This window comes from Eumetopias jubatus, unplaced genomic scaffold, assembly GCF_037043125.1.
Source record: "Eumetopias jubatus isolate StellerSeaLion01/CBP00866 unplaced genomic scaffold, mEumJub1_p1.0 scaffold_12, whole genome shotgun sequence".
Lineage (NCBI taxonomy): Eukaryota > Metazoa > Chordata > Mammalia > Carnivora > Otariidae > Eumetopias > Eumetopias jubatus.
Window position 1 is genome coordinate 68,502,192 of NW_028274818.1, and position 18,525 is coordinate 68,520,716.

The following is an 18,525-nucleotide window of genomic DNA, read 5'->3' on the forward strand; positions in this document are numbered from 1 at the left end:
GGTCCTACTATTATCTTCCATTTTACAGAGGAGAAAATTAAGGGGAAGGGAGGTTGAATGACCTGCTCAAAGTGACAGAGCTAATTACTGGTGGAGCTGGGACAGAAACCCAAAACCTTCGTTCACACGTGGAGCAGCCTTCTCGGGGGCTCACCCTGCTCTGCTGTGTGGATCTCCGGTATCTCCGACTCCCTAGCAGATTTCTTGGAGAGGAAGCAGAACCCCCAGCCCCTTGCCCTCATCCTGCTCAGAGCCACCGCTCCGGTCCGGGCAGACACCTGCCTCAAGCTGCAGGACCGGTCTTCCCACCTTGGCCACAGGGGCAGAGGGCAGGGAAGCCCGCCTTGCCTGGGGTGTGGATGGCTGTGATCCCAACAGATTTCTTAGGGAGGGGCCCCGCGAGGTTCCCAGCCTCCTAATTGTTTGCTGTAGGGGAAGGTGGGTGAGATTCATTAGCACCTCGGTACATACTTGACTCACTTCCCTCGGGAGCAGGGCCTTGGATAAAGGTTTACGGCTGCCTGCCCTCCTGGTGGCAGGTGTCGGACAGCCCAGTGCGGCTCTGCCCTCCCATCTCCGTCTCCCCCGTGGAGCCCACGGCCATGTCAGCCCCGGCAGCCAGAGTAGCCCGGCAGCGGGCGGCAGCTGAAGGTCTTGGCTCCCACCAGAAAGCCGTGAAGTACTTGGGCCAGGACTTCGAGAGCCTGAGACAGCAATGCTTGGACTCAGGGGTCCTCTTTAAGGACCCGGAGTTCCCCGCGTGCCCGTCCGCCCTGGGCTACAAGGATCTGGGACCACACTCCCCCCAAACCCGAGGCATCGTCTGGAAACGGCCCAGGGTAAGTAGCCCGGCCCGCGGCTGAGTGTCACACAGGATGGAGGGCCTTCACGTCTGCCGGCAAATAGCTGAGGGAGAAATCATTCCTCCGGATCCTAAGTTCCTCGGTCCCATATTTCAGAAGCCCCCTCCCCCGCCCTCCTTTAAACCCTTTTCAGAGGCAGCAAGGGATGGAGGGAAGAGCACCCTGGGCTTTGGAAGCGGACAAGTTAGGTTCGAACCCCAGCTGGGCCTTCCTTGCATAGCTGATCTCTGTGAGCCTCAGCTTTCTCATCTGTGAAATGGTGCCCAAAGGCAGGGGGTAGGAACCATCTTCCTCAAACCTCGGCCCGTGGCCTCCTGCTCCGTGCCCCCGTCATGTGATCTGAGCTGCGGGATCGGAGCCCCTCTGCAGGGGGGGTGGGAGACCAAGAGAATCAAGGGCTCTGTCCTGTGTCCAGCGCACAAAATGAGTCACAAGGGACCACGCTCAGCGTCCCCTGGCCAGGCCCCTTCTGTCTTCTCAACCACGATGAGAGAACCGAGCGGTGGGACCTGTGTTCTCGCTGGTGGTGGTGGAGGGAGCATGAGGAGAGAAGGGCTCTTTGGCTGTGGTCAGGACCACCGGCCAGCTCCGGCCACCTCTGCCCGGTCGCTGTTCTTCCTGCCCGGTCTGCACACAGTTCCCACGGCCGGAAAGACCCCCCCCCCGCCCTGCTCCCTGCAGCCTGCCACGGCCCACCTTCCTGTCCCCCTGAAATCTGTGCAGCTTGTCCGGGGTGTGGGCAAAATCCAGGCTGGGAATCTGTTCCATATTCTCGTTTCAAGAGGTGATTCCACGGTCAGGTGTGTTTCGAGCCGGGGGCTGGCTGCGCCCTGGTGGAGACAGTGGTCGGGGAGTCGCGAGAGGTGACTGTGGTCTCGGCTCTGATGGAGACGGTGGGGAGACAGGCACGTGAATCAAGCACGGACACCCTGGGAAGAAAGACGGAAGTGCTCCACGGGGACCAGCCACGAGCCACAGGACCCCGGGGTGTCAGGGGGGTGGGCTCTAGTTGACCTGGAGGACCCCAAGGAGCCTGGGGTGGGGGAGATGGGGATGAGGGGTCCCGCGTGGCCCTAACGAGTTCACTTGCTCCGTTGCGCCCTCCCTCCCCACTCTGTCTCTCCTCTGCTTCCTTCCTTTCCTCTTTCTAACTGTGATAAAACACACGTAACATAAGACTTGCCATCGTAACTGGTGTTAAGTGGGCATCAAGAACATGGACACTGCTGCAGCCATCCCAGCACCACCTCCAGAGCATTGCTCATCTTGCAAAACGGAGCCTCCGTCCTCACTCAACACCGGCCCCCGCCCCTCGCTCCCCAGCTCCTGGGGCCACCGCTCGACTTTCTGTCTCCGTGAGTGTGGCTGCTCTAGGGAGTCCCACAGGATTTATCTCACTCGGCACAATGCCCTCCAGGTTCATCCATGGGGTAGCGGGTGCCCGATGGCCTTCCTTTCTAAGGCTGAAGATGATTCCGTTGTACACGTATACCATATGCTTTGTAATCCATTCGTTAATCGAGGGACATTGGGGTTGCTTCCACCTTTTGGCTCTTACGGATCGTGCTTTTATGAATACGCTGTTCAAATATCTCTTTGAGACCACGCTTTCAATTCTTTGGGGTGTATACTCAGAAGTGGAGTCACTAGATCACTTGGTGATTCTATTTTTGATATTTTTTAAAGAAACAAAGTGTATTTTTTTTAGTTTCATTTAAAGAAAGTTTTTATTTAAGTTCCAGTTATCGTACAGTGTTATACTCGTTTCAGACGGACAGTGTAGTGATTCACCACCCGGTGCTCATCACGACAGGTGCACCCCTTCACCTCCATCCCCTGTTTCCCCCTCCCCTCTGGTGACCAGCAGTGTGTTCTCCTGGTTGGCCTCTCTCTCTTTTTTCCCTCTGCTTGTTTGTTGCATTTCTTAAATTTCATGTATGAGTGAAATCATACGCTATTTGTCTTTCTCTGATCAACTTATGTCACTTACCATTATACTCTCTAGCCCCATCTGAGTCGTTGCAATGGCAAGATTTCTTTCTTTTTCATAGCTGAGTAACATTCTGGTGTGTGTGAGACACACACCACATCTTTATTCATTCATCACGGACACGTGGCTGCTTCCACATCTTGGTTATTGTAGACAATGTTACAGATAAAACATCAGGGTGCACGTATTTCTTGAATTAGTATTTTTGTATTCTTTGGGGTAAATACCCAGCAGTGCTTTTACTGGATCATAGGGTAGCTCTATTTTTAACTTTCTGAGGCGCCTCCATACTGTTGTCCAGAGCGGCTGCACCAGTTTGCTTTTCCACCGACCGTGCACGAAGGTTCCTTTTTCTCGTCCGTGTCCTCACCAACCCCTGTTGTTTCCCAATTTGTTAATTGTAGCCATTCTGACCCGTGTGAGGTAGTGTCTTATCGTGGTTTTGATTTGCGTTTCCCTGCTGATCAGTGATGTTGAGCATCTTTTCATGCGTCTGTTGGCCATTTGGATGTCTTCTTTGGGCAATTGTCTGAGTCATTTGCTTGTGTTTAAACTGGGTTCTTGGCTCTTCTGTTTCACTGGCTGAATTGCAGGGAGACACCTGACTATGTCAGTCTCAGGGGCTTCACACCAGCAGCTCTATGACCCTGCTTCCCACAAAGGTGTTAACTTTTACCTGCCTTTAGGGGAAAGTGGATGGGATTGGCTAAACATCCATGTATAGATGCGTTTGCCCTCTTGATGATAGATGAAGCTTGCTACTTAGATCTGTTTTCCGAAATCATAAAATTTGGCATTCTGCCACTTCCAGGTGTTTTTGCCTATTTTTGGCCTATTTTTTTTAAAGATTAAAAAAAAAACTTGTTTGAGAGAGAGGGAGTGCCAGCACAAGCAGGGGGAGTGGGGGAGAGAAGCAGGCTCCCTGCGGAGCAGGGAGCCTGATGCGGGGCTCCATCCCAGGACCCCGGGACCATGAACTGAGCTGAAGGCAGGTGCTTAACCAGCTGAGCCACCCAGGTTCCCCTGGTTTTTTTGGGGTTTTTTTTGCCTATTTTTATGCTGCTAAACAGAAGGTCTGCTTGGGCTCTTGTTTTAAAGGTTGAAGACAGGCTTGCCCAGATTGAAAATCTCAGGGTCAAGCTTGGGTTCTCATGACTCTACCTTGATTTCCCCATGGCATTGGGCAAGAGCGGTGGTGCTGCGGCAGACGCCCTGGAGGCGTGCGAGACCAGGGGAGCTCTCTGCAGAGCCCCCACGTGCTCTCCATCCTCCCTTCCCCGTTGTGCCGCGCCCCTGCCCAGCCTGAGCCTGTGGTGTGAGGGCTGCCCGGCGTGCGTGGGCCGAGTGCGGCCCGGTGGACGAGACTCTTCTCTGTGCATTTCTGTCAGTGAGCAGTTTTGTTGATCTTCAGGAGAAATGCAGAGCGGGGAGAGAGGTGAGGTCAGCTGCACCGTAAGGACCCAGGAAGTGGCCAGCCCAGATTAAGGGAGACGTGGAGGGTGTGAGTGCTGGGAGATTAGGATTCAGATAAGGGGACAGGCCTCCGTCCGGGGCTGCCGCCCTTCCTCCAGCAGCTGCCTCTGGACTATGAATTGGGGGTTTTCAGTTCAGCTGTATTTGTGTGCAGGTCGTGTGCGGATGTGGGCACAGAGGCTCCAAGGAGCTCTCTCTAGTCGGAGGGAGACAGCAGGAGGGCTGTCAGGCAGCCCGTGGCTGCAGGTCCCAGTTTGGGCGTCAGGTGATTGGGATTCTGGTTCCTTTGGTGCCCTTCACTGGCCCTGTGACTGGGGGTGAGTTCCTGACCTCCCCAGGACTCAGTTCCCTCCCCTGTAAAAGGGCAATAATGATGTTACTTACGTCGCGGGCTTTAGCACGGTGCCTGGCACGTCACCGAGCTCAGGACTCTCGGTTATTCATGTCAGAGGGTGAAGCTCACACACGACGAAATGCAGGGGAGCTCAGGGGAGGAAGCACTTGCACCTGACCGTGGAATCGGGGCCGGTTAATTACGGGGACATTCGGACATTCGAGCAGGGCCGGAAGGAGCGGGGCAGGAGGGCCCAGGCGGGCTGTGCGCGTGTGTCCAGGGCAAGCACAGCCCGAGGAAGGCGGTAGTCTCTCATAATGAGAGAGCAAGCACCAGGGAGACTGAGCTGAGGCAGAAAGCTCCAACAGGGCCGGGCCCTGGAGGGGCAGGCTGCCGGCCAGTTACATGGCCATAACCCGTGGCGATGGTGACCACAGTGACGGCAGCACGGGGTGTCCCGCAGCGCCGGGCCAGAGCTCCTGGAACGGCCGCGCAGCGCGGCCACTGCCTGCCAGACTCTGTGCAGTGTCTGGGCTCCCTGTGCCCTGAGTCAGGGGCTGATTCCAGCCCGAGTAATTTGTGTCTGTGGTGTGGCAGTGAACGTGATTACTGAGAAGACACGAGCTTGTTATGAAGGACGGAGGGTGGGGCGTGGGAGGCCGCCTCCCCAAACGGCTCTGCCTGCCACTTTACCCCGCATCTCCCACCCGAGGGCCGGCCGGTGGGAGGGACGTGGTGACGGGGAGGACTCTGCGATGGCTCGCACCGCCTGTGAGCCACCGAGCTTCCCCTCTGCCTGTAGATCACTCCGTGCCCTTCTGCCTATAAGCTGTGAAATCGCCGCTAGCCCGTGAGAGCCGCTCCGTCTCCCACACTGGATGCAAGATGTTAGCAGGACGTGCGGACCCGTTAGCTCTGAGTCGCTGTGGCCGACACCACGTGAGCTCTGTGGTTGGCTTGTGCGGCTCAGGGGAGCCATCGGGGGTCGTCATACCCTGTGGCTGCTGGTTGAAGCCAGGGGTTTGGGCGATGCCCCAGGAGGGCATCGTGGTGTTGCCGCAGGAAGGGGGGTCGTTCAGAGTGTTGAGGACCCCCGTGGCGGAGGGCTCCCTGACTCTGACGGGCTAGCAGAGCAGAGCGAGGAGGATGACGGAGGAGGAGTATGTAGAGAGGTGAGGACACGGTCAAGGGCGAGGAGGGATGCAGAAGCCAAGGGAGGAGAGCTCCAGGAGGGGCGAAGGGGAGGGAGCAGTCAGCACCTGGGGCAACGGCGCCCCTTCTGTGGTCACTGGCCAAGGGGAAAGCCAGATTTCAGGAGACTGACGGATGAGCGGGTAGTGGGAGGGGACAATATTTTAAGAGGGTTTTTAAGGAGCGAGATTCTGTGAGACCCCGTTCAGTGCCTTCTCTTCCCTTCCTTCTCAATGAAGCAGCATCTTCTTTTTCAAATGAACTTTAATGTGATTTTTTTGTCCGTCCCCTTTCTAAAAGATTTTATTTGCTTAATTGACCCATAGAGAGAGAGAGACAGACAGACAGACTGAGCACGAGCAGGGGGAGGGGCAGAGGCAGAGGGAGGAGCAGACTCCCCGCCGAGCAGGGAGCCTGGTGCCGGACTTGATCCCAGGACCCCGGGACCATGACCTGAGCCGAAGGCAGACGCTTCACCGACCGAGCCACCCAGGCGCCCTTTCTCTCCCTTTTTAATTATTAATTTTCCAATCTCTCCACTTTCCGAATTTGCAGCTTTGAGAACACCTAGCTTGGCTGATGCCAGGTCTCTGTCTAAATTTGGGAGATCGCAGAAGCACGAAACAAACAAACAGGATGGAAGGCCGGCCCCCCAGAGGGCTGGTGAAGAGCTAGCGGGACTTACGAGGAAGCTCTAAGGCTCGCTCTGCTAGGAAAGGACGTACAAGACATTTGTGATAAAAACGGGTGTACGTGTCGATGTGCTTGTATGTGAACAGACAGTTTCTGGAGGAATACATAGGAAATGTGAACAGTGAGGAATCTGAATGTAAGAGATTTCTGTTTTACGGCATTTTTTACGTAGACTTTGAAAACTTATGTGCATATATTACTTTTTCAACAAAACACAAGTGGATGAATTTTAATACTTGGAAGAAAAGAAAGCCAGCCCAAAAGGCGCTGTTTCTGCCCACTTAGGCAGGAGCTGGTGATGTTGTGCAGGGAGGGCTGTGAGGCGGCCTCTGCAGGACTTGGTTCCCAGCACCAGCCCGTCCGTCTGCTTCTCTGTGCGTTCTGATGCACCTGCGGTCAGTCACGCCCAGGGGCCCCTTTGCCTCTGACCGACTGCCTGGCTAGCCAGACCCCTGTCCTTCTGCTCCTAGACCCTGCCTTTCTAATGGACAGGAGGGTGTTCTCTCCCAACCAGAGAGCCTCCCAGATGCACCCCGTCCCGGGCGTTTCTCACGTTCCCTCTTCGCACAGCCCGCACCCTTTCTTCCGAGCTCAGCTTTTCTCCGACTTTTCCGGGAAGCTCAGTCCGGGTTTCCCACGCAGGCTGGATGCACCTCGAGTGTGAGGACCATCCCCTTCTTCCCTTCCCCACGCCCACGTGCCTGCCCGCCCTGTGCGGCGGTGTGTGCGCGCACGGGGTGGGCGCCCGGCAATCCTGCTGGGTAAACGGGGAAGACAGTGACCCGCTGGGCCCCAGCGGTGGCCCAGGGCCAGTGCCACCCTGACGGGCAGAGGGAGTGCGTGTCGGCTGCGTGAACACACCTGACACCTCGGCGTCTCCGTCAGCTCCTGGGGCCATCTGCATGTCGTCGGGCAGTTAATGAGCGTGCACGGCACTTAGTTAGCGTGTGGAACATTGATCTAATCCTCTCTGTGCAAATAGGGGTGTTGTCTGAGAGTGAGGTCATGTTGCAGCACATTAGCGCCTCGGCCTCTGCCCTTCTCCCACCACCGTTCACACCCACCTCCGTGCAGCACAGACGCTGGTGGACAGAGGGGAGGCAGGCTACGGCTGCTGCCCTGCACCCCTGCCCTGCATCCCTGCCCTGCACCCCTGCCCTGCACCCCCGCCTGCATCCTTGCCCTGCATCCCTGTCCTGCACCCCTGCCCTGCACGCCCTGCACCCCCGCCCTGCATCCCTGCCCTGCATCCTTGCCCTGCACCCCTGCCCTGCATGCCCTGCACCCCCGCCCTGCATCCTTGCCCTACATCCCCGCCTTGCACCCCCGCCCTGCATCCCCGCCCTGCACCCCTGCCCTGCACCCCTGCCCTGCATCCCTGCTCTGCACTCCTGCCCTGCACACCCTACACCCTCGCCCTGCACCCCTGCCCTGCATGCCTGCCCTGCATCCCCCCTCTGCACCCCTGTTCTGCATCCCCGCCCTGCACTCTTGCCCTGCACCCCCGCCCTGCACCCCTGCCCTGCACATCTGCCCTGCATCCCCCCTCTGTACCCCCACCCTGCATCCCCGCCCTGCACCGCCACCCTGTACCCCCACCCTGCACTCCCGCCCTGCATCCCTGCCCTGCACACCTGCCCTGCATCCCCCCTCTGCACCCCTGTTCTGCATCCCCACCCTGCACCCCTGCCCTGCACCCCTGCCCTGCACCCCCACCCTGCACCCCTGCTCTGCACCCCTGCCCTACAGCGCCTCCGCCTCCTCCTTCGCTGGATTGCAGAGTCCTCAGCAGCAGTGCGAGGGGCACGCAGTAGGTGGCCTGGCCTCCTCCCGGCTCCGCTCTGACCCTGGAGTTCCCTGACCCTGGCTACCACCAGTGCTGGGCATCTTGTGACTTGTGCTTTTTCCCACTTGCTTTCAGGAATTGTGTCCCAGCCCCCAGTTTATTGTGGGCGGAGCCACGCGCACAGACATCTGTCAGGGGAGTCTAGGTGAGTAACCAACTATTTGGGGCGAGGGCAGCTGTGTGTGTAACGAGTAAAGGGACTTGACATCCCATCTGCGGTGTTTTGTGTGGATCTGTGCTCCTCTCGTGGGTTTGCGATGCTAGAACCGTGGCTCCCCTGGGGAGATCTCTGCAGGCCACCAAACCGCCTTCCAGGCAGGAGTAACGGGCCAGGGTTGTAGGCACGCATGGATAGCGGGCAGTGTGGTGCTTTGACAGTTGTTGCCTGTAAGTAGGCGCAGTTTGCTGGATGGAGTGGCCATGTCCACATGACTGTGGGCTGTCCCAGCAGATGCTTTAAAATGAGGGCGAAAACAAGAATCCCATCTTCCAGCCGAGCTCTCTTTCAGAGCCAGGCACCCCCTCCCGGGATGACGGCAGAACCGGACCTGGAGTTGCAGGTACCCGGGAAACAGTCCTACCTGTGAGGATCAGCAAAGCAAACAGAAGATCAGCATCCACACAGACCCGAAACCTCTTTCCTTTCAGGAAGTTCCCCTCTTTCCTTTTCCCTCTCTCCAGCCTGCTGGAAGCCTTTATGAATCTGAAATTCACGGGCATTTAATTTCAAATGCTTCCCACATCCTGGCCTTAAGGAGTGTAGCTAGCCGACACGCCCTCGGCCGGAGCTCATGGAGTGGGAGTGCAGAGCTGCGGGAATGGTCCAGGCGTCCCTCATGGGCATGCACCCGCTGCCCAGAGCCGCGGCCTCCGTGTCCCAAGCCCTTGTGCCATTCGAGCCGTTTGTGCAGGGGCTCCGGGTGGGGGTGGGGTGGGGGCAGTGTCCTGCCCCTTCTCCTTCCGCCTTTTTACTTGGAGCTCAGTGTTTAACCTAATTAGCATGTGTCTCTGGGAAACAGAGCTCTGAATGTACGCCTTTAACAGCTTCTTGTTTACACATGTTTTAACTTCAGAAAAGCTATTTAATAAGAGCCTTTTAATTGTCAGCTTGAGTAGAGGTTCCCTTGAATAGTTCTGAGCAAGGAGAAAAGTGGGCTTCCAGAGGAGGCCTGGGTGTTGCCGTGGCGAGTGCGTGCAGCTGGCCAGGCACAAATGGACCCAACCGCTCTCCGAATCCAGCTCGTGGGAAGGAAGTGGGGCTGCCAGCAGGTGCCCCGGGGTGCGCCCAGCTGCGTGGTGGCTTTGCGTGAACGGAGCAGAAGGGGGCTGAGGGCCTGGAGCGAGGCTCAGCAGGTGGAAAGGTGGCTGCCCCTGGGTGTGGGGGGGGCTGAGTCAAAGCAGCCATGAGCCAGCCGGGCCGCCCCACGTGGTGGGTGGAGGCTCCCGGGGAGGCTCCCCATCAGAGACTGGTGCCAGGTGCCGCTCAGGGAGATGGGCGCACCGCCAACAACGTGTGTTCAGAGCTTTAGAGTCTGACACCACACAGTGGGGTCTACTCCGGGTTTAAAACATTTTTATTCCTCTTGCTTACAGTTATTTTATTACTATTTTGAATACACGAGTTAAAACACTCGGAAAGTGCGCCATGATGAGTCCGCTTCCCGCCTCCCTCCTCCCGTGCTTGTTGCCCTGTGACCGCTTTTCTGTTCTAGCAAATTCAAGCAAATCCAAATTCTCTTTTTTTTCGATGCTTTCTTGCATTGGAGGCAGCAAACTGTGGATGCTGCTGGGCACCTGTTTGTTCTTATTCCTCTTAACAAAGACATGTCTCAGTGTCTCACGGGCGGAGCCTGGGCAGAGGGCAGAGGAGCGTCCGCGGGATGGAGGCTGGCCACCAAGAAGGCCGGGGCTGTGGTTCAGGGCCCTGGGAACCCAGGCCAGCTGCTGTCTCCAGGGTCGGAAATGTCTAGCTCTGCCTCTGCAGGGGTGCCGGCAGGGGTGAGGGCTGGCGCTGGCATGGTTTGGAGGGAAGGAAGAGTGGTATAACTATGGGGCTCGGAGGGCCCGTGGGAGGTCAGGAGGTCACCCTGGCATGGAGCAGGCGGAGGCCGGGGGTGCTGCTGAACATCCCACAACGCTCGGGAAAGCCCCCCAGCCCAGCATCATGCGGCTAGAGCATCAGCGGGTTTAAGAGATCCTGTTGTAGCTGGATCCACTCACGTCCCAGGGGCCTGAGAGCTAAGGCAGTAAGTAGCTCAAAGTCCAAATCTGGTTCTGGTCTTACCGGCTGTTTTCTCTCCTGCTTGGCGCCATCGATTGCACAACGGCTAAGCCCTAAGATCTTCTCGCTAGTCGTCAAGATACAAGTTTCCCAATCCCTCTGATGCTTTCCTGCAGATGGACGAGGTTTCCTTCACTTGGCACTGCAGGCCGGGGTCTGTGAGACGTCTGTGGCCCACCGCCCGCCTCCTCAGCGTAGCCAGCTAGCTGGGGGTGTTGGCAAAGCCAGAGGACTCACAAGTGTGTGTGTTTTAACCATGGCCAGAGGCAGGATGAACCGGGAGGCCGGAAGGCGTGCTGTGGGGGGTGGGGAGTAGAGGCGGGGGGGGGCGCCCCTGGGATGGCTTGGTGCTGATGTCAGAGCTGAATGGCGCCTGCTTGTGAACCCTGAGCCAGCAGAGGAGGCCTCCTCCGCCATCAAATGCCAAAGGCGGATTTTTACAAACAAGCCCATGTGAGCAGATCAGCATCTGTGTCAGGGTCAGACCTGAGGTCGGTGGGCACAGCCTTGCTTACTGCCCCGGTTTGTTCTCCGCCCGCCACCCGACTCCTGCTGACTGCAAGGGGGAGGGAAACGCAAGCCAGCAGATCACAGGTGTTTCCACCTGTCTCCGAAAGGTTCCCATCTCTTTTGGATAAACGTTCCTCATCCAGTCGCTTTTTTCGGGTGGTTTCTTGCTTCTTTAAGGCCAGCCCGTCTCCACCCTCCCCAAGACGGCGCCCAGATGTGAGGAAGGCCAGAGATCCCCTGGGCGACCCCAGAGGGTGTCCTGGATCCCACTCAGTTCTGATGCACTGTCGGCCCGGACAGGGTGAGAGCACCACAGGTTAAGGGCTCAGCCCCGCAAGACTGTCCCCCCACACCTCAGACCCCAGGCTCCTGTTCCCATTGTCACCCGGGCTTCTGACCCATCAGCTGTAGACGGAGGGCCCCCAGAGCTCAGAGCATGGGTTCCTATAAGAGATACAGCTCAGGAACTGCCAGATGGAGGAGAGGCATGGGGTGAGGTCTGGGGAAGGGGCTTCCATGCTCCCTTCGGGGCGCTGATCGTCCCAAATCTGCACACGTGCACCAGGCTGGAAGCCTCTGGGTATTTATGGAGGCTTCATGACAGAGGCCTGATAGACGAAATCACTGGTGCTGGTGCTGGGCTCCCGGGTCAGGGGGTGGGGGTGGCTCTGAAAGCTCCAACCCACTCATCCTGGGGTTGGTTCCCCTGGCAACCAGTTGGGTCACCTAGGGGCTTTCCAAAGCCACCTCGTTAACATAACAGAAGAACTGGGCACCTGGGTGGCTCAGTTGGTTAAGCGACTGCCTTCAGCTCAGGTCATGATCCTGGAGTCCCGGGATCGAGTCCTGCATCGGGCTCCCTGCTCAGCAGGGAGTCTGCTTCTCCCTCTGACCCTCCCCCCTCTCATGCTCTCTCTCTATCTCATTCTCTCTCTCAAATAAATAAAATCTTTAAAAAAAATAAATGTGCACTTATTAAAAAAAAAAACCACATACCAGAAGAACTGTGCTTTCCCCCACTGCTTAGAAAGCAACCTAGGGTTTCAGGAGCGCTGAGCCCAGAAACAGGTCTAAGACCCAGCCTGCATCTGTTATTATAAATCACAGCGTCCCGGGCTGGCTGGTGCTTGTGCTGGAGCTGTTCCCAGGGTCCTGGCTGGCCCCAGGGGGCTGCGACTGTGCAGGGTCAGGCCCATTCTCCCTCCGGGGGGCTCCCAGGTCCGACCCTGAAGCCACCACAGCTCCGGGTGGGATGGACCTGCCCCGTTCTCCCTTCCCGGCGACTGCCATCTCCTCTCCTCTCTGCCTCCAGGCCCTGCGCCACCACCCTCTTTACTGCCACCAGTCATTCTGCTTCCGGGGTCCCCAAGAATGCCCTCTGCTTTGGCTTCATTTTCACCCTATCTGCGGCTTTACTGTTCTTCCTGCTCCTGCCACTGATCAGCCTCACAGAGGGACTATTGCAGGAGTCCCAGCCCCTGACCTCTGTCCCTGCTCCCCTCCTTGTCCTTCTGCCGGTGGCCCAGGGGCCACTCTACTTCTCCTTGGTGCTTGGGAAGTGCCCATAAGCTGGAGCCTGAGCTCTTGAGATCTATGGTTTATAGTAACATTAGGTGTTCAGACCTAAAGGGAGTTTCTGATTTAGCACTTTCTATTCTAACGAAGCCTGACTCAGGATGACTGTCTCTTGGTGGACTTAAAACCAGAGCCCCTCATCGTCAGGGTTAGGGTCTGTTTACTGGAAGCCCCGAGGCCTACGGGTGGAGGGGGTGGAGGGCTCTAGGGGATCATTATTTAAGTGGTATTAAAAAATCACTTTATTGTTTTAATAACTGTTAAACCCATTGTATGTATAACCCAAGTAAGGAGTAGAAAAAACAAAGCTCAGGTGGTTCCCCGACTTCCTCTGAGGTCAAGTGACCCAGGACTCCCCCCCATTCTAGCTCCGTGGTTAGTCCAAACTCTAACCCACGGCCAGATCTTGCTGGAAGGTGGCCGCAAGGAGGGACTTGTCCATCAGGATTTTTCCCAGGTTTTTCACCCACCTTATTCTTGGCTGCTTCTGGAAATTAAAACTATGATCCAAGGTCAAAGCCGCGTCCCAACGGAGAAGAACCCAGCGAATGTGCCACAGGCTTCAAGGCAGGTCCCCAGACAAGTTCCTGAAACGTTCTGAGCAGCAGAATAGATGTCCATCCTCCCAAGAGGACTCTTTGAAGGGGCACTGCTGACTTGGAAGTACTCCTGTCCCGACAAGCCACTCACACCTGACACAGCCCCTGGCAGGAATCCAGACGCCCGCGTAGCTGCCGCCCCTGCTCGGAGACCCGCACTTGCCGCCGGTGCCAGGAGGACCTGCGAGATGTCACGAGTGAGGCAGATGAAAAGAAAATTAAGCTCCTCCAGCTGGGCAGGCCCGTTTGATGTCAGCAGCTGAGGGGCGCGTAGTTTCCGTGCCTTGAATTGTAATGTGTGAGGAGTGCTCTAGATGGGCTGATGGAGGCACTGAGCCGGGAGCAAGAACGTCGGCGGGGGGGGCGGCGAGGACACTTGCGTCACGGGGGGCTGTGGGGTGGTCACCCTGTCAGCTCCCCTGGGACCTGTGCTGGGAGGCTTCCCTCATCATCGCCCCCATTCCCGGATGCTGGTGGAGGTGGGAACCGTCAGGCCCACTGCATGTCCTTCTTGGGCTTCCTGTTCCCACAGACCAGGGAGGCTCAGGAGCAAACAGGCAGCGGTCACTGGGGGTTTGCCTAAGAACAAACTGTAATCCATCGAGTCATTCAGACACTTGCTGTTCATCAAGCGTTTATTGGGCCAAGGTCAAATGGGCCAGGATGCCAGGAATCCACAACCCGGCCGGCTGGAGGGCCCTGCGGGGTGCTGGGAGGCCCTGGGAGGTCACTGGGGCCCTAGGAGGTCACTGGGGTCCTGGGAGGGCGCTGGGCCCCCAGGGAGGTTACTGGAACCCCAGGAGGGTGCTGGAGTGCTCCAGGAGGGTGCTGGAGCCCTGGGAGGGTGCTGGAATCCCGGGAGGTTACTGGAACCCCAGGAGGGTGCTGGACCCCTGGGGAGGGTGCTGGGGCTCCAGGAGGGCACTGGGCCCCCCGGGGAGCGTGCTGGTAGGGCGCTGGGCCCCCGGGGAGGGTGCTGGAACCGTGGGAGGTCACGGGGGCCCCGGGAGGGAGGCAGGTAGCTGATGTGCAAGCAGGTGCTGTGACCCGAGGTGGCTTGTGACCGGTGCGCAGAGCTTAGATTCAGTCTCCAGGAAACAGAAACAGAGTGACTCGTGGCTGGAGAGAAGCGGGGGGAGAAGCCATAGGTGGCAGTGCGGTGAGGACTTGTCAGGGGAGGGAACAAAGCAGCCCCACCCGGCGGGAAAGGCCAGGGCAGGCACATCTGAGTTTGGCTGGAGGGCAGGTTCTTGGTGGGCGCAAAGCTGGACGTGTGGGTGGGATCCGTATTGTCCTCTGTCCTTGCCTGCTCCATCCCAGCCATTGGTGCTTAGAGGTGAAATGGTCAGTGTCCGGGGACGAAGCGGGGAGCGGAGAACTTCCCGTCCGGAGGACAGGACTTGGAATGAAGCAGCGGGAGACGCCGTGACCTTTAGACGCGGGAGGACGCGGCGCAGGGAGGGCTGGGGTGACACGGGCTGGGCTGAGCGGGACGCTGAGGTCAGACAGGGCAGGGACGTGCGCCTGCCTGACTGGTGTGTCCCTGTGACCTGGTGCAGGTGACTGCTGGCTGCTGGCCGCCCTGGCCTCCCTGACTCTGAATGGAGAGCTGCTTCGCCGCGTGGTCCCCGGGGGCCAGGATTTCCAGCAGAACTACGCGGGGATCTTCCGTTTTCAGGTACTGTGCTCACGGCCCTGGACACCACGGGTGACCCTGTGGCTACATGGAGGTCGGGATGCCGTCGAAAATCTGTGTGTCACTTTGGACTCCCTCAAATCTCCACCCCTGATGGCCGGCAGTTGACCTGAAGCCTTCCCGAGAATACAGTCGACCCACACACGTTTCGTGTGTCAAATGTATTATATGCTGTGTTCTTAGCATAGAGTAAGTCAGAGCCAAGAAAATGTCGGTAAGAAATCCTGAGGAGGACACACGTTTCAGGACTGTGCTCTACTTATCAGCCGGCCCGCGCTGTTCAGGCCGTGTCGTTTGGGGTCCTTCCCATGCCCTTGGGTCCCACCCCACATCCCCGAACCAGAGACCCAGCAGCCCACGTCCAGCGGTCCCTGCAGGGGAGCCGGACGCTCCCCTGGTCTGAGAACCGCCACTCCCACGCACCCTGCCTTCCCCGGCCCTGTGGCCTCGACGAGGAAAGGGGTCCCAAGGTCCTGAGGTCCCAAGGCATGGGACCCACGCAGGCGCGTCTTCTCCTCACTGACACGCTGGACGCCACGTGTCCTGCGTTCTCTGGCCTCTCCTGTGAGCATGGACAGAAGACGCAGAGCCTACTCTTGGGGGGCTCAGAGCTCGTCCCTCGGCACAGGGTGCTGTCTGAGGGGCCTCTGCCCCATGTCCCCTGCCCCGCAGTTCTGGCAGTACGGCGAGTGGGTGGAGGTGGTCGTGGACGACAGGCTGCCCACCAAAGACGGGGAGCTACTGTTCCTGCACTCGGAGACGGGCAGCGAGTTCTGGGGAGCGCTGCTGGAGAAGGCCTATGCCAAGTGAGTATGCCGTTCGGGGCTGGGAGACCCCTGTGTCCCCAGAGGATCACACCCACCCCGCCCCGAACTCAGGGTGCCGCACCGAGTCCTCCCCAGCACCTGGACGCTGGGGCCAGGAGCTCTCGGCTCAGCGCCGCCCCCATGAGGGTGTGGATCGGGGTGGGGGGCAAGCTCTGCAGGGTCTTGGTGCCTCCACCTTCTCCTTCAAACCCCCAGGTCAGTTCCTAGGTCAAGGTGAATTTATCAAAGAGTGATGAAAAGGAAGGAACAGGTGCACTTTGATGCCAGTGTCCTGCCCAGTCCTCAACCCCCTTCCTGCTGGTGGTCCATGTGGGAACCTTCTTTGTGGATTCTCCTGATGCGTGTCACTTACCCTGTCCTGCAACCCCATTCCTTTCCAGCCCTCTTCCCAGAGCAAGCCCCCGGGGCTCTCTCCCCCAACCCCTGCCCAGGCTCCCAACCCCCAGGAACCCAGGAACCCAGGGTTGGTGCTGCGAAAGCTGCATTTTGCTTCTTAAAGGGCTGGGGGTGGTGTGGCTTGGTGGGAGGTGGCCCGAGATTCGTTCCTGTAAACCGCGGCCGGGGCTCCCTGCTGACCCCACACAAAATTGCCCTCCGGTCCACTCTGCATCCTAGCGCCAGCCCACGTGAGCCCCTCACTTGTGGATGATGCGCCTTTTCTTTCTTTCCCCACAGGCTCAACGGTTCCTATGAGGCTCTCACTGGAGGGTCCACGGTGGAGGGGTTTGAGGATCTCACCGGCGGCATCTCTGAGTTTTATGATCTGAAGAAGCCCCCGGCCCACCTGTTTCAGATCATCCGGAAGGCCCTCCATGCGGGCTCCCTGCTGGCCTGCTCCATTGATGTGAGTCTCTCTGCTCCCCACTGTGTGAGGGGGAAGGGGCCAGAGCAGCGTCTGGGGCTGAACGGGCAAGTCTGGGGATGCACTGGTCCCAGACCTTATTAGTGGCTAGGAACTGGGGCACACCGTGGGAGCCCCAGGCTGTAGTACTAGGAAATGGCCCTGAGAACAGAGCCCTGATCCCTGGATCCCGCATCCTACCTTCACTGGCCCCCTTTCATGGGGCTTTAAGAAACAGATATATGAGGGGTATACTTGATGGACTTTGAGATCCCTGAGGAGAAGGGGAGTGGGTCTGGAACGAGGGTGCGTGTGCTGCCTGGGGGGCTGGCTGTCTGGGCCCCGGGGCGCGAGGACACTGGAGCTGGTCTGTTGTCCCTGCCCCTGTCTGCCTTCACCTGGTGGCCTCGGACAGGTAAACCGCACGTCTCTGCCAAATCTCAGCCCAAGTGTGTGTTTGGTGGGGAGACGATACGGGGCCCAGAGAAGGGGCCTATGGAAGAGGAAGCGTGGAGACACTGGAGAAGCAGACTGGCCCAGAGCCGCCGTCCTGGATAATTGGTCTTCTTCAGGTGGCATGGGGTCACTCGGGGAGAGCAGGTGACCCCCCAGTTTCTGGTGGCATTTAAAGCCTGTAAGCCGTTCTCCGGCCCCTGGAGCCACACAGTGCCGGCCTGGAGCTGCAGGCCTGCTCAGAGGTCACCACCTGCTCCCTGAGGTCACTGCCGCAGCTGCACCCCGGCACCGCCCGGGGGCCAGCCCCGACGGGATCGGGGTCAGGGTCAGGGTCAGGGTCAAGGTCGGCCATCATCTGTGGACTTCATTCCCAATCAGGTCTCCAGTGCAGCCGAAGTAGGAGCAGAGGTGACCACCTGCCAGAAGCTGGTGAAGAGCCATGCCTACTCTGTCACTGGGGCCCAAGAGGTAAAAGCTGGCCAGGGCGGTGAGGGGAGCAGGTGGTGATGCTGCACGTGTCCACGTTGCCAGGGAAAGCCTCCCCCCGCCGAGGTCCCTCCCTGGCTGCCTGGACGCTACCTGCGCATGGGCCGCTCCTGCTCACGGGCCCTTCGGACTCTTCCCCACTCGGGGATGGATCACGCGGCTGGTCTGAGCGACAGCTCTGTGGACTCCAGTGGCAGGCAGTTGAGATGTGGCTGGAGGCGGGAGGATGGTTTTGGAGAAAGTTGCAGAGATGGTCTGTTAGATTCCATAGGCGGTCTAAGAAGTGTGTGTGCACAGGCGCAGCAGTCGAAACCCCTAGGACCCCAAAGGGGGTAACGGCAGTGGTGTTGGCCCCCTCAGGATGGGGCACAGCGGCAGGAAGGAGCGGCCCTGTTCCCTCCTCGCCAACCCAAGCAGAAAGCATGGGCTGCAGTTTTCGCTGTGTTTATTTACTATATTCTGCCCACTTGGGAAAAGCGTTGGCAGTGGGTCATAGTGAAGAGCGCAGACACAACCAAATCACGAAGATGAAATAACCAGACAATCCAGGCGAGAGGTGCGGCTGCCCTTGAGAAATGAACTTTGCTCTGAGCTTCCCGATGCCCAAGGCAAAAAGGGAAATGCGATGAGATCTCAAGTTTTTGTTGTGTATCAAAACGGCACGGGTGCTTGTGTTTTGAAAACACACTCTTTAGTAAAGTCTTTCCCAAGTAGAGATTGAGCACGTGTGTGTAAGCATGGGCCAGGGCATGATGGAGGACACAAACGGAAGTAGGACACAGAAGACCTAATGTTCATCGGGTCTGTGTGTGTGTGCAAAATGCAAGCATGGCACTCTGGTGAGTGTTCAGCAAGTGGCCAGGG

General features: G+C 58.3%; 1 protein-coding gene across 2 annotated transcripts in view; it reads left to right on the forward strand.

The window, feature by feature from the left end:
• Positions 1 to 602: 602 nt before the first annotated feature.
• LOC114215676 (calpain-8-like) overlaps positions 603 to 18,525 on the forward strand; it is a 40,272-nt gene continuing 22,349 nt past the window's right edge. For both annotated transcript variants that reach the window (XM_088016878.1, XM_028111827.2), the window contains exons 1-6: positions 603 to 839; positions 8,466 to 8,535; positions 14,915 to 15,033; positions 15,724 to 15,857; positions 16,554 to 16,722; positions 17,554 to 17,643. In XM_088016878.1, the coding sequence (XP_087873004.1) occupies positions 603 to 839; positions 8,466 to 8,535; positions 14,915 to 15,033; positions 15,724 to 15,857; positions 16,554 to 16,722; positions 17,554 to 17,643 (819 nt within the window). The remainder of the gene's footprint in view (positions 840 to 8,465; positions 8,536 to 14,914; positions 15,034 to 15,723; positions 15,858 to 16,553; positions 16,723 to 17,553; positions 17,644 to 18,525) is intronic.